Source organism: Salvelinus alpinus, chromosome 16 (genome assembly GCF_045679555.1).
Source record: "Salvelinus alpinus chromosome 16, SLU_Salpinus.1, whole genome shotgun sequence".
Lineage (NCBI taxonomy): Eukaryota > Metazoa > Chordata > Actinopteri > Salmoniformes > Salmonidae > Salvelinus > Salvelinus alpinus.
The window spans coordinates 52,997,951-53,012,397 of NC_092101.1; the positions used below are offsets into that span (position 1 = coordinate 52,997,951).

General features: G+C 45.2%; 1 protein-coding gene across 1 annotated transcript; it reads left to right on the plus strand.

The window, feature by feature from the left end:
* The first annotated feature begins 5,974 nt into the window (after positions 1-5,974).
* Positions 5,975-7,864, plus strand: LOC139540637 (uncharacterized). The gene is made up of 2 exons (XM_071344447.1): positions 5,975-6,941; positions 7,443-7,864. Exons 1-2 carry the CDS (start codon positions 5,975-5,977, stop codon positions 7,862-7,864), a joined length of 1,389 nt encoding a protein of 462 aa, XP_071200548.1.
* The last annotated feature ends 6,583 nt before the right edge of the window (positions 7,865-14,447 follow it).

Sequence of the window (14,447 nt, forward strand, 5' to 3'; positions counted from 1 at the left end):
CTCAATTCTCGGAATTTGAGCTTGTGGCGATACCACTTTCAGAGGGCAGGGGAGAGTCAGGTTTTAATGCTAGCTGAGAAATCATCTTTTTGAGATGTTTATTTTCGTGCATATTGTACAACATAAATTGTGGAACAATTGTAATACAAATTTAAAGTGAAATTATGTACAAATATTGTCATTTTTTAAATCTATTTGAAGAGAAATCGAGTGTTGAGTTTTTTCATTCCCCCTACTTTTGGATTCTACCAGACCTAGACGGTCACGTGGGGTAAACGAGTTGTCTACGTCATCACGCCTCTAAACCCAGCCCCTAAATTCTCTGAACTAATCTGCTATTCTATGACATAGGCAGTGGCCGTCCATTCGTTGCCTGTGTGAAACCCACATGAATAATTTACACAGAAGCTACCTGGAGTGCTTATTTACACGGACATGCGTTGCGTAGGCCTATTTGTTGTGATATTATAATACATTTTTGTTGCTTCTCCTGCGGGGGAATATTGCATTCTTTTTTATTTTTAACTCGCAGTTCTACCTTCATTGCTGTGGACTGTCTGCCGGCATATCATCACAAGGGTTTGTTTAGGATGAGATTATATTTGTGAACCAAAGACATTGTGTTTTAAAACTATCTTCATCACTGGGATTTTCCGTTTCTGTAGCCTTTTTTGTTGCCTTTGAGGCTGACTGTTTATGCCAGGTTTATCTGAAAAATATGCTTTAGATTTAGGTTATTACGGCAGGTTGGTGTTTATTGTCATGAATCTTGCACAGGAGGCAGAACACCAACGATTTCCGCTAGATGGGCCAGCTGCAAAGTCAAAATTGTCTATATCGTAAAAACGTATGAAAAAAAAGTGTAGGGTTAGGTATTAGGGTTAGCAGTGTGGTTAAGGTTGGGTTTAAAATCCGCTGTTAAGACTTTGTGGCTTTGCCTTCTAGTGACCACTCTGCAGAGCTGCCTCCGGGGCAAGATACAGGACAATACATTCCAACCTGCGTTATTGCGGTCAGATTGACCATAACCTGTATAGGTTAACAACTGGTTAATGCTATACAGTGTATCTAGCCTATATAATCGTCCGCAGCTATGCAAAGCATGAACTATTTTCTCTCTCTCTCTCTCTCTGACGTACGTCAGCAGCCAATGTTGAGCAATACAGCCTACAGCAGCAAATTTACCAAATTTAAATTGGGTTGACCAAAAATGTTCAACGTGCGAATGAAAAAACCATAGGCATAGTGTTGGAATAAAAAGTGTCATTTAGCCTTCAAATCAATCAAGACAAAAAGGCTAAATTAGGATATATATTAGGTATGACTGGGCCTAATACACAGATGGACATTTCTTCCAACTACAGCATAACCCCACACTAAACGTTATAGACTGCGTTTATAATTTAAAACAAATCTTTATTTAACTAAGTCAGTCAGTTAAGAACAAACGACATATGTTTACCTCGGGAGATTCGATCTGGCAACCTTTCGGTTACTGGCCCAACGCTCTAACCACCTGCCGCCCCAAAATAGGGTAAATAGGTTTAGACTTATTTACCGTATTATTAGAATAGGCAAACATTTTAATGGTCATCATTGTTAGTCCAAATCAGAGCGATTGGAGCGGATCGTTAATGTGTTCAATTAGCATAGTGTTTGAAGTGTATGAACCACTCAGGTCGTTGAGTCAAGGCCAAGGCCAACCCTGAATGTCAAACCCTTTAAATGAACTCTAGCGCTCCTAAATAAACAGTCCCCTATGTAATGGCCTATGTAATGCACTCTCACAAGGCTAAATATAGTCCTTTCTAATCGTGAAATGTAAATAGGCCTATTTTTCCTAAATTAAATTTAGATGTGGATCAAATCAGTGGAAATAATTTACGGTTGATCTGAAGTTATAGGCCTGACGCTTCAGAATGGATGGAGAATCATGCGTTCACTTGTGTGACGAATTATAGGCTGAACATGTCCAACAGACAGTAAGTAGTAACCCACAAATGATATCAAGTGCGCAACATTGTGTCAAGTGAATATTGGAATTCAATGCGCCTGTGGCACAATTCTGCCTATCGAATTAAGATTAGTTTTTGTTGCATAGCAACTTTCAAATACAGATCCCACTTTGTGACGTTACTGCGTGATGGCGCGTTATAGTAAACCTTATGCATTACCTTTATATTTGAGTGCCTATTTGATTGATGAGTTATTGAAGTTATGCCTAAAGCAAAGACCTGCCGGCTAATTTGCGTTATGGTATTAAAGCTAACAATCTTTTTTTTTTTAAATAAAAACATTTATCTTTAAAGTCTATTTTAGGCGATTTTGTATTATTTGTTTATGATCTGTTTACAAATAGGCATAATAACCACATGTATTTTTTTAAAGTCCTTTTTACGTCAGTAGTTGTCACAAAGTGCTTTAGTAACCTCATGCTTTGTAATAAACCTTAACTTTGCATAAAGGGCGTGTACTTGTTAATGTTCTAGGGGTTTCCATGGGGATATTTTTTTCAGCCATTAACGGCCACATCTAGTGACCTGCCTGTCTGTCTGCCTGTCTGTCTGACTGCCTGTCTGTCTGACTGAGCAAATAGAGGATGCCTCTTTTGTTCTCCGCTTTTTAAACTTAACCCGTTCACTTTTTTTCGTGTAATTGATATTGGATTAAAACGTTTATTTTAAGAAAGTCATTTTTTTTTAAAGTATGAAAATGTATGCCAATGTATGGAGTACAATTTAATTGTATTATTGACGTAGGCTATTGAATCACTTTCATGTATCATTCCTTTTATGTTGCTCTACTCTCTTTGAATTGGAAAAAAATAACAACATTAAAATACTTTTTAACTTTATAAACGTGGTCCGTCTGGTCCTTTTCTCCGTGTCTTTTTTCCTTCGATCCAGCCTGGCTCTTATTACAGTGTCTAAAGGTGAATGCACCAATTTGTAAGTCGCTCTGGATAAGAGCGTCTGCTAAATGACTTAAATGTAAATGTAATGTAAACTGAGTGACAGCTCGGGTGGTCCTCCTTGTTTTTTCTTTGACATGACATACTTTTAGTCTGTCCTTCCTTTTCTGTAAGTGAACACGACTTGTTTTGTCTTTAGTGTTGTGTGGAGTGGAGGCTGGTATTGAGCAGTAGCCCTCAGTACTGTCTGTTATACTACACTACTGCTGTGTTTTACTGCTATGTCCCGTTCCCCCGCTCCTTTAAGTGGGACTGGTTTCAGCTGATTAATGTCCGTCCAACTTGGCTCTATAGACTGACCTCTGCCCTTTAAGATGGAACTGAAGAGGAGACCAATTGATGCGCCCAAAATGGAACCCTATTCCTTATCTATTCCCATAGGGGATCTGGTAAAACGTAGTGCACTATATAGGGAATAGGGTGCCATTTGGGATGCTGAAGGCTGTGATCACTGAGGACACAACCCCATGTTGCAGCCTACTTAGTGTCTTCTCTGGTATATCAAGTGTCTATAATATCAAGTGTCTATAAAGACCGCAAACAAACAAATAAAAAGGAAAACATATTTATAGAAATAGGGGACTTGAGATATGTGTTTAAATGAGTTAGTAGTTTAGGGGACTTGACATATGTGTTTAAATGAGTGGGGTGGTATGATTAGTCTGGTCCCAGATCTGTTTGTGTTATCGTGTCAACTCCTTGGCATAACAATGAGTGAACAAACAGATCTGGGACCAGGCTATGGTACGACTAGGATCTAGCCCACCTGGGTAGCTGGGGTTATGGTGGCTCCACATCGTGAACTGTCCTGCCTCTTCTCTCACCCGACTCACTCCCTGGCATAGGAGGAGCATCTGCTGGGCTGGAGAGACAAAGTGAAAACATTTAGTAAAACATCTGGAATCAGATTCGTCTCAAAATAAATGGTATGTTTTGCATAGATTACCAGGGCAAGATTAATGTTTTTTTTTATTTAAATCTAAGACACCATTATTAAGCTGTTTCCTAATAGAGTCAAAGCTTAAAGGGGCAATGTGCAGTTTCTTCATCCAATTTCTTCTTCTTCCTTTGAATATTACGTATAATCTCTTTATGTAGTGTTGTGTTGTCTCTCTTGTCGTGATGTGTGTTTTGTCCTATATTTATATTTTTATTTATTTATTTTTAATCCCAGCCCCCCCCCCCCGGTCCCCACAGGAGGCCTTTTGCCTTTTGGTAGGCCGTCATTGTAAATAACAATTTGTTCTTTAACTGACTAGCCAAGTTAAATAAAGGTACATTTAAAACAAAACAAATGCCTCACGAGCTTAGTTTAAATGTTGTAACCCATCAGAACCCAAAATGTAACCTTGTTTAACTCCAATGTTTGTAAACAAAGTAAATGTAAACAAACACTATTTAGCCTCAAAACATGGCTAAAACTATAATTGTTATATCACGGATGGTCAGTCCTTGCATCCATAGCTCTGCCTATGAATTTGAGAATGGTTACATTTCTCGAGCCCAATCCCTCATAATGTTTTTTAATGACAATGGCAAGGACTTGGGTAGAATGAAACCTTGAGAAGGACCATGCTCTAGAGGAAAAGCCCTCCTCTCTGGAAACAGACCATGCTCTAGAGGAAAAGCCCTCCTCTCTGGAAACAGACCATGCCCTAGAGGTAAAGCCCTCCCCTCTGGAAACAGACCCTAGAGGTAAACCCCTCCCCTCTGGAAACAGACCATGCCCTAGACGTAAAGCTCTCCCCTCTGGAAACAGACCCTAGAGGTAAAGCCCTCCCCTCTGGAAACAGACCCAAGAGGTAAAGCCCTCCTCTCTGGAAACAGACCCTAGAGGTAAAGCCCTCCTTTCTGGAAACAGACCCTCGAGGTAAAGCCCTCCTTTCTGGAAACAGACCCTCGAGGTAAAGCCCTCCTCTCTGGAAACAGACCCTCGAGGTAAAGCCCTCCTTTCTGGAAACAGACCCTCGAGGTAAAGCCCTCCTTTCTGGAAACAGACCCTAGAGGTAAAGCCCTCCCCTCTGGAAACAGACCCTAGAGGTAAAGCCCTCCTCTCTGGAAACAGACCCTAGAGGTAAAGCCCTCCTTTCTGGAAACAGACCCTAGAGGTAAAACCCTCCTCTCTGGAAACAGACCCTAGAGGTAAAGCCCTCCTCTCTGGAAACAGACCCTAGAGGTAAAGCCCTCCCCTCTGGAAACAGACCATGCTCTAGAGGTAAAGCCCTCCCCTCTGGAAACAGACCATAGCCTAGAGGTAAAGCCCCCCCCTCTGGAAACAGACCATGCCCTAGAGGTAAAGCCCTCCCCTCTGGAAACAGACCATGCCCTAGAGGTAAAGCCCTCCCCTCTGGAAACAGACCATAGCCTAGAGGTAAAGCCCTCCCCTCTGGAAACAGACCATGCCCTAGACGTAAAGCCCTCCCCTCTGGAAACAGACCCTAGAGGTAAAGCCCTCCCCTCTGGAAACAGACCATGCCCTAGACGTAAAGCTCTCCCCTCTGGAAACAGACCCAAGAGGTAAAGCCCTCCTCTCTGGAAACAGACCCTAGAAGTAAAGCCCTCCTCTCTGGAAACAGACCATGCTCTAGAGGTAAAGCCCTCCCCTCTGGAAACAGACCATAGCCTAGAGGTAAAGCCCTCCCCTCTGGAAACAGGCCCTAGAGGTAAAGCCCTCCTTTCTGGAAACAGACCCTCGAGGTAAAGCCCTCCTCTCTGGAAACAGGCCCTAGAGGTAAAGCCCTCCCCTCTGGAAACAGACCCTAGAGGTAAAGCCCTCCTTTCTGGAAACAGACCCTAGAGGTAAAGCCCTCCTCTCTGGAAACAAACCCTAGAGGTAAAGCCCTCCTCTCTGGAAACAGACCATGCCCTAGAGATAAAGCCTATCCCTCACTCCTCTTCCCTCTGTCTGGCCAGACACAAGTTCAGCACAATCTCATAAAATGTGTAACCTGTTTACAATTGTGCAATGCAAAGTTTGATACAGTTGATGTTTATATCGCTATCATGCCAAGCCCCCCTTCCCCTGCCAAGCCCCCCTTCCCCTGCCAAGCCCCCCTTCCCCTGCCAAGCCCCCCTTCCCCTGCCAAGCCCCCCTTCCCCTGTCAAGCCCCCCTTCCCCTGCCAAGCCCCCCTTCCCCTGTCAAGCCCCACTTCCCCTGTCAAGCCCCCCTTCCCCTGTCAAGCCCCCCTTCCCCTGCCAAGCCCCCCTTCCCCTGCCAAGCCCCTCTTCCCCTGCCAAGCCCCCCTTCCCCTGCCAAGCCCCCCTTCCCCTGCCAAGCCCCCCTTCCCCTGTCAAGCCCCCCTTCCCCTGCCAAGCCCCCCTTACCCTGCCAAGCCCCCTTCCCCTGTCAAGCCCCCCTTCCCCTGCCAAGCCCCCCTTCCCCTGCCAAGCCCCCCTTACCCTGCCAAGCCCCTCTTCCCCTGCCAAGCTCCCCTTCCCCTGCCAAGCCCCCCTTCCCCTGCCAAGCCCCTCTTCCCCTGCCAAGCCCCTCTTCCCCTGCCAAGCCCCCCTTCCCCTGCCAAGCCCCCCTTCCCCTGCCAAGCCGCCCTTCCCCTGCCAAGCCCCCCTTCCCCTTTCAAGCCCCCCTTCCCCTGTCAAGCCCCCCTTCCCCTGTCAAGCCCCCCCTTCCCCTGTCAAGCCCCCCTTCCCCTGTCAAGCCCCCCTTCCACTGCCAAGCCCCCCTTCCCCTGCCAAGCCCCCCTTCCCCTGCCAAGCCCCCCTTCCCCTGCCAAGCCCCCCTTCCCCTGCCATGCCCCCCTTCCCCTGCCAAGCCCCCCTTCCCCTGCCAAGCCCCTCTTCCCCTGCCAAGCCCCTCTTCCCCTGCCAAGCCCCCCTTCCCCTGCCAAGCCCCCCTTCCCCTGTCAAGCCCCCCTTCCCCTGCCAAGCCCCCCTTCCCCTGTCAAGCCCCACTTCCCCTGCCAAGCCCCCCTTCCCCTGCCAAGCCCCTCTTCCACCGCCACCCCTCCTCTTGTACACTGCTGCTAGTCGCTGTTTGTTTGTTACCTATGTATAGTAACATCGCCCCCACCTGCATGTACAGATTACCTCAACTAGCCTCTACCCCCGCACATTGACTCGGTACCGGTGCCCCCTGTATATAACCCGCACATTGACTCGGTACCGGTGCCCCCTGTATATAACCCGCACATTGACTCGGTACCGGTGCCCCCTGTATATAACCCGCACATTGACTCGGTACCGGTGCCCCCTGTATATAACCTGCACATTGACTCGGTACCGGTGCCCCCTGTATATAACCTCGTTGTTGTTATTCTTATTGTGTTACTTTTTATTGTTACTTTTTATTTTAGTCTACTTGGTAAATATTTTCTTCTTCTTGAACTACGCTGTTGGTTAATAAGGGCTTGTCAGTAAAGCATTTCACGGTAAAGTCAACAGTTGTAGTATTCGGCACGTGGCAAATAAAGTTGGATTTGAATTCCCCTGTCAAGCCCCCCTTCCCCTGTCAAGCCCCCCTTCCCCTGTCAAGCCCCCCTTCCCCTGTCAAGCCCCCCTTCCCCTGTCAAGCCCCCCTTCCCCTGTCAAGCCCCCCCTTCCCCTGTCAAGCCCCCCTTCCCCTGTCAAGCCCCCCCTTCCCCTGTCAAGCCCCCCTTCCCCTGTCAAGCCCCCCCTTCCCCTGTCAAGCCCCCCTTCCCCTGTCAAGCCCCCCTTCCCCTGTCAAGCCCCCCTTCCCCTGTCAAGCCCCCCCTTCCCCTGTCAAGCCCCCCCTTCCCCTGTCAAGCCCCCCTTCCCCCGTCAAGCCCCCCTTCCCCCGCCAAGCCCCCTTCCCCCGCCAAGCCCCCCCTTCCAGCGCCAACAAGCCCCCCCCTTCCCCCGCCAAGCCCCCCCTTCCAGCGCCAACAAGCCCCCCCCCCTTCCCCCGCAAAATATAAAAAGACAAACATGTTTTGAAACTTTATCTTTGTAACAAGTGGGCCCTATGAGGTAATAGGAAAGAGTGAAGACAGGAAAAGAGTTGGTCTATAAATAGTCTGTTCTCTGCTCAGACTCTCTGCGTGTGGGCTCATTGGGTTAGATAGAGAATAGTTAATATTGTTTTCTGCTCAGACTCTCTGCGTGTGGGCTCATTGGGTTAGATAGAGAATAGTTAATACTGTTTTCTGCTCAGACTCTCTGCGTGTGGGCTCATTGGGTTAGATAGAGAATAGTTAATACTGTTCTCTGCTCAGACTCTCTGCGTGTGGGCTCATTGGGTTAGATAGAGAATAGTCTGTTTTCTGCTCAGACTCTCTGCGTGTGGGCTCATTGGGTTAGATAGAGAATAGTTAATATTGTTCTCTGCTCAGACTCTCTGCGTGTGGGCTCATTGGGTTAGATAGAGAATAGTCTGTTTTCTGCTCAGACTCTCTGCGTGTGGGCTCATTGGGTTAGATAGAGAATAGTTAATATTGTTCTCTGCTCAGACTCTCTGCGTGTGGGCTCATTGGGTTAGATAGAGAATAGTTAATATTGTTTTCTGCTCAGACTCTCTGCGTGTGGGCTCATTGGGTTAGATAGAGAATAGTCTGTTCTCTGCTCAGACTCTCTGCGTGTGGGCTCATTGGGTTAGATAGAGAATAGTTAATACTGTTCTCTGCTCAGACTCTCTGCGTGTGGGCTCATTGGGTTAGATAGAGAATAGTTAATACTGTTCTCTGCTCAGACTCTCTGCGTGTGGGCTCATTGGGTTAGATAGAGAATAGTTAATATTGTTTTCTGCTCAGACTCTCTGCGTGTGGGCTCATTGGGTTAGATAGAGAATAGTCTGTTCTCTGCTCAGACTCTGCGTGTGGGCTCATTGGGTTAGATAGAGAATAGTTAATACTGTTCTCTGCTCAGACTCTCTGCGTGTGGGCTCATTGGGTTAGATAGAGAATAGTCTGTTCTCTGCTCAGACTCTCTGCGTATGGGCTCATTGGGTTAGATAGAGAATAGTTAATATTGTTTTCTGCTCAGACTCTCTGCGTGTGGGCTCATTGGGTTAGATAGAGAATAGTTAATACTGTTCTCTGCTCAGACTCTGCGTGTGGGCTCATTGGGTTAGATAGAGAATAGTTAATACTGTTCTCTGCTCAGACTCTCTGCGTGTGGGCTCATTGGGTTAGATAGAGAATAGTTAATACTGTTCTCTGCTCAGACTCTCTGCGTGTGGGCTCATTGGGTTAGATAGAGAATAGTTAATACTGTTCTCTGCTCAGACTCTCTGCGTGTGGGCTCATTGGGTTAGATAGAGAATAGTCTGTTCTCTGCTCAGACTCTGCGTGTGGGCTCATTGGGTTAGATAGAGAATAGTTAATATTGTTTTCTGCTCAGACTCTCTGCGTGTGGGCTCATTGGGTTAGATAGAGAATAGTTAATATTGTTCTCTGCTCAGACTCTGCGTGTGGGCTCATTGGGTTAGATAGAGAATAGTTAATATTGTTCTCTGCTCAGACTCTGCGTGTGGGCTCATTGGGGTAGATAGAGAATAGTTAATACTGTTCTCTGCTCAGACTCTCTGCGTGTGGGCTCATTGGGTTAGATAGAGAATAGTTAATATTGTTCTCTGCTCAGACTCTCTGCGTGTGGGCTCATTGGGTTAGATAGAGAATAGTCTGTTTTCTGCTCAGACTCTCTGCGTGTGGGCTCATTGGGTTAGATAGAGAATAGTTAATACTGTTTTCTGCTCAGACTCTCTGCGTGTGGGCTCATTGGGTTAGATAGAGAATAGTTAATACTGTTTTCTGCTCAGACTCTCTGCGTGTGGGCTCATTGGGTTAGATAGAGAATAGTTAATACTGTTCTCTGCTCAGACTCTCTGCGTGTGGGCTCATTGGGTTAGATAGAGAATAGTTAATATTGTTTTCTGCTCAGACTCTCTGCGTGTGGGCTCATTGGGTTAGATAGAGAATAGTTAATACTGTTTTCTGCTCAGACTCTCTGCGTGTGGGCTCATTGGGTTAGATAGAGAATAGTTAATACTGTTCTCTGCTCAGACTCTCTGCGTGTGGGCTCATTGGGTTAGATAGAGAATAGTCTGTTCTCTGCTCAGACTCTCTGCGTGTGGGCTCATTGGGTTAGATAGAGAATAGTCTGTTCTCTGCTCAGACTCTCTGCGTGTGGGCTCATTGGGTTAGATAGAGAATAGTCTGTTCTCTGCTCAGACTCTCTGCGTGTGGGCTCATTGGGTTAGATAGAGAATAGTTAATATTGTTCTCTGCTCAGACTCTCTGCGTGTGGGCTCATTGGGTTAGATAGAGAATAGTTAATATTGTTCTCTGCTCAGACTCTGCGTGTGGGCTCATTGGGTTAGATAGAGAATAGTCTGTTCTCTGCTCAGACTCTCTGCGTGTGGGCTCATTGGGTTAGATAGAGAATAGTTAATACTGTTCTCTGCTCAGACTCTCTGCGTGTGGGCTCATTGGGTTAGATAGAGAATAGTTAATACTGTTCTCTGCTCAGACTCTCTGCGTGTGGGCTCATTGGGTTAGATAGAGAATAGTTAATACTGTTCTCTGCTCAGACTCTCTGCGTGTGGGCTCATTGGGTTAGATAGAGAATAGTTAATACTGTTCTCTGCTCAGACTCTCTGCGTGTGGGCTCATTGGGTTAGATAGAGAATAGTCTGTTCTCTGCTCAGACTCTGCGTGTGGGCTCATTGGGTTAGATAGAGAATAGTCTGTTCTCTGCTCAGACTCTGCGTGTGGGCTCATTGGGTTAGATAGAGAATAGTTAATATTGTTCTCTGCTCAGACTCTGCGTGTGGGCTCATTGGGTTAGATAGAGAATAGTTAATACTGTTCTCTGCTCAGACTCTCTGCGTGTGGGCTCATTGGGTTAGATAGAGAATAGTCTGTTCTCTGCTCAGACTCTCTGCGTGTGGGCTCATTGGGTTAGATAGAGAATAGTTAATATTGTTTTCTGCTCAGACTCTCTGCGTGTGGGCTCATTGGGTTAGATAGAGAATAGTCTGTTCTCTGCTCAGACTCTCTGCGTGTGGGCTCATTGGGTTAGATAGAGAATAGTTAATATTGTTCTCTGCTCAGACTCTCTGCGTGTGGGCTCATTGGGTTAGATAGAGAATAGTCTGTTCTCTGCTCAGACTCTGCGTGTGGGCTCATTGGGTTAGATAGAGAATAGTTAATACTGTTTTCTGCTCAGACTCTGCGTGTGGGCTCATTGGGTTAGATAGAGAATAGTTAATACTGTTTTCTGCTCAGACTCTCTGCGTGTGGGCTCATTGGGTTAGATAGAGAATAGTTAATATTGTTCTCTGCTCAGACTCTCTGCGTGTGGGCTCATTGGGTTAGATAGAACAGAGTTGATACAGGAGCCAGAGAGGTTATGACTTTTAGTTATAACTGTTCAGGATCTTTATATCAGGGGCTAAGTAAGTACTGTATCGACACAATCAACCTAATCTGCCTATAGTACAGCTATACTGTACAGTTCATACGGAAAGTATTCAGACCCCTTCACTTTTTCCACATTATGTTTAAGTTACAGCCTTGTTTTAAAATTGATTAAATATATATTTATTGTCATCAATCTACACACAATACCGCATAATGACAAAGTGAAAACATGTTTTTAGACATTTTGCAAATGTATTAAAAATAAAAACAGAAATACCTTATTTACATACAAATTCAGACCATTTGCTATGAAACTCAAAATTGAGCTCAGGTGCATTCTGTTTCCATTGATCATCCTTGAGATGTTTCTACAACTTGATTGGAGTCCATCTGTATTAAATTCAATTGATTGGACATGATTTGGAAAGGCACACACCTGTCTATATAAAAGGTCCCACAGTTGACAGTGGATGTCAGAGCAAAAACCAAGCCATGAGGTAGAAGGAATTGACCGTACAGCTATGAGATAGGACTGTGTTGAGGCACAGATCTGTGGAAGGGTACCAAAAAATGCCTGCAGCATTGTAGGTCCCCAAGAACACAGTGACCTCCATCATTCTTAAATGGAAGAAGTTTGGAACCACCAAGACTCTTCATAGAGCTGGCCGCCCGGCCAAACTGAGCAATCGGTGGAGATTGGGAGGTCAGGGAGGTGACCAAGAACCCAATGGTCACTCTGAGAGAGCTCCAGCGTTCCTCTGTGGAGATGGGAGAACCTTCCAGAAGGACAACCATCTCTGCAGCACTCCACCAATCAGGCCTTTATGGTAGAGCGGCCAGATGGAAACCACTCTTCAGTAAAAGTGTCACGACTTCCGCCGAAGTCGGTCCCTCTCCTTGTTCGGGCGGTGTTTCGGCGGTCGACGTCACCGACCTTCTAGCCATCATTGATCCATTTTTCATTTTCCATTGGTTTTGTCTTGTCTTCCTACACACCTGGTTCCAATCCCATCAATTACATGTTGTGTATTTAACCCTCTGTTGCCCCTCATGTCCTTGTCGGAGATTGTTTGTTGTATGTCGGTGTTTATTGTTATTTCTGGTGTGCGACGGGTTTTGCACCCTCTATTTGTTATTTTGGTATATTTTGGTTTTCGGAGGTTTTGATGTTCATTAAACAGCTCCGTTTTTACCAAGTTCGTTCTCCTGCGCCTGACTTCCCTGCCACCAGCACGCACCCATTACAAAAAGGCACATGACAGCCCGCTGGGAGTTTGTCAAAAGGCAGCTAAAGACTGTCAGACCATGATAAATAAGATTCTCTGGTCTGATGAAACCAAGATTGAACTCTTTGGCCTGAATGCCAAGCATCATGTCTGGAGGAAACCTAACACCATCCCTACGGTAAAACATGGTGGTGGAGGCATCATGCTGTGGGGATGTTTTTCAGCAGCAGGGACTGGGAGACTAGTCAGGATCTAGGGAAAGATGAATGGAGCAATGTACAGAGAGATCCTTGATTAAAAACCTGCTCCAGAGTGCTCAGGACCTCAGACTGGGGCGAAGGTTCACCTTCAAACAGTACAACAACCGTAAGCACACAGCCAAGACAACGTAGAAGTGGCTTCAGGACAAGTCTCTGAATGTCCTTGAGTTGCCCAGCCAGAACCCGGACTTGAACCCGATCGAACATCTCTGGAGAGACCTGAAAACAGCTGTGCAGCATCGCTCCCCATCCAACCTGACAGAGCTTGAGAGGATCTGCAGAGAAGATGCTTCAACAAAGTACTGAGTAAAGGGTCTGAATACTTATTGTAAATGTGATATTTCAGTTTTTTATTTTTAATACATTTCTAAAGACCGGTTTTTGCTTCGTCATTATGGGGTATTGTGATGTCATTATGGGGTATTGTGATGTCATTATGGGGTATTGTGTGTAGATTGATGAAGGGAAAAAACAATTTAAGATAGTAGAATAGAATAAGGTTGTAACGTAAAAAAAAATGTGGAAAAAGTCAAGGGGTCTGAATACTTGTATTGAATACTGTACGTGTTAGTAATTGCCCGGTTGTCATAAAATTAGAGTTAGCTTTTAACTGACTTGCCTGGTTAAATTAAATAAAGGTTATGAAATAAAAACAATGACGACGAGGGTGACCTGTCAAATAAATAGTAATTACACAACATGCTAAATCTTTTAAGGTGTGTAGAGCTAACTGATTTCAGGAAGTCAATGACATACATATTTCTTAAACCAGATGACCCCCCCCCCCCCCCCCCCCACTAATAAATATTGTGTTTTGATTGACAAATTATAAATGTTTCATTATTTTAATGATCAAACAAAGGTATTATTTGCGTCCACGTTAGACGGCAGAAAGTAGTAGAAAGAGTAATTATTGAAAAACAAGTTCATGAAATATTTCCGGTTTATTTGGATATTGATTTTACGTTACTTAAACTTTGCTTTCTAAAAATATAAATTCTTGCAAAAAAAAGAAAAGAAAAGTGAGTTACTTAAAATCCAATGTTATTGGTCACATTCACAGATGATAACAGATGTTATTACGGGTGTAGAGAAATGATTATAATCTCTTGTGGACACACTACATGAACTCAGAGCATCTGACCAAATGAAGACAGATTTTAGTTCTGGGTTAACCGAGAGATTATGTTACTATCTCAAATGATGATTGGGCCCTTGGTGCGGAATGAGATAGATTCTCTGAGGTCATTACTGTATATCTCCGTCCCAAATGGAACCATATTCCCCATAGTGCACTACTTTAGACCAGAGCCCTATGGAACCATATTCCCCATAGTGCACTACTTTAGACCAGAGCCCTATGGAACCATATTCCCCATAGTGCACTACTTTAGACCAGAGCCCTATGGAACCATATTCCCCATAGTGCACTACTTTAGACCAGAGCCCTATGGAACCATATTCCCCATAGTGCACTACTTTAGACCAGAGCCCTATGGAACCATATTCCCCATAGTGCACTACTTTAGACCAGAGCCCTATGGAACCATATTCCCCATAGTGCACTACTTTAGACCAGAGCCCTATGGAACCATATTCCCCATAGTGCACTACTTTAGACCAGAGCCCTATGGAACCATATTCCCCATAGTGCAC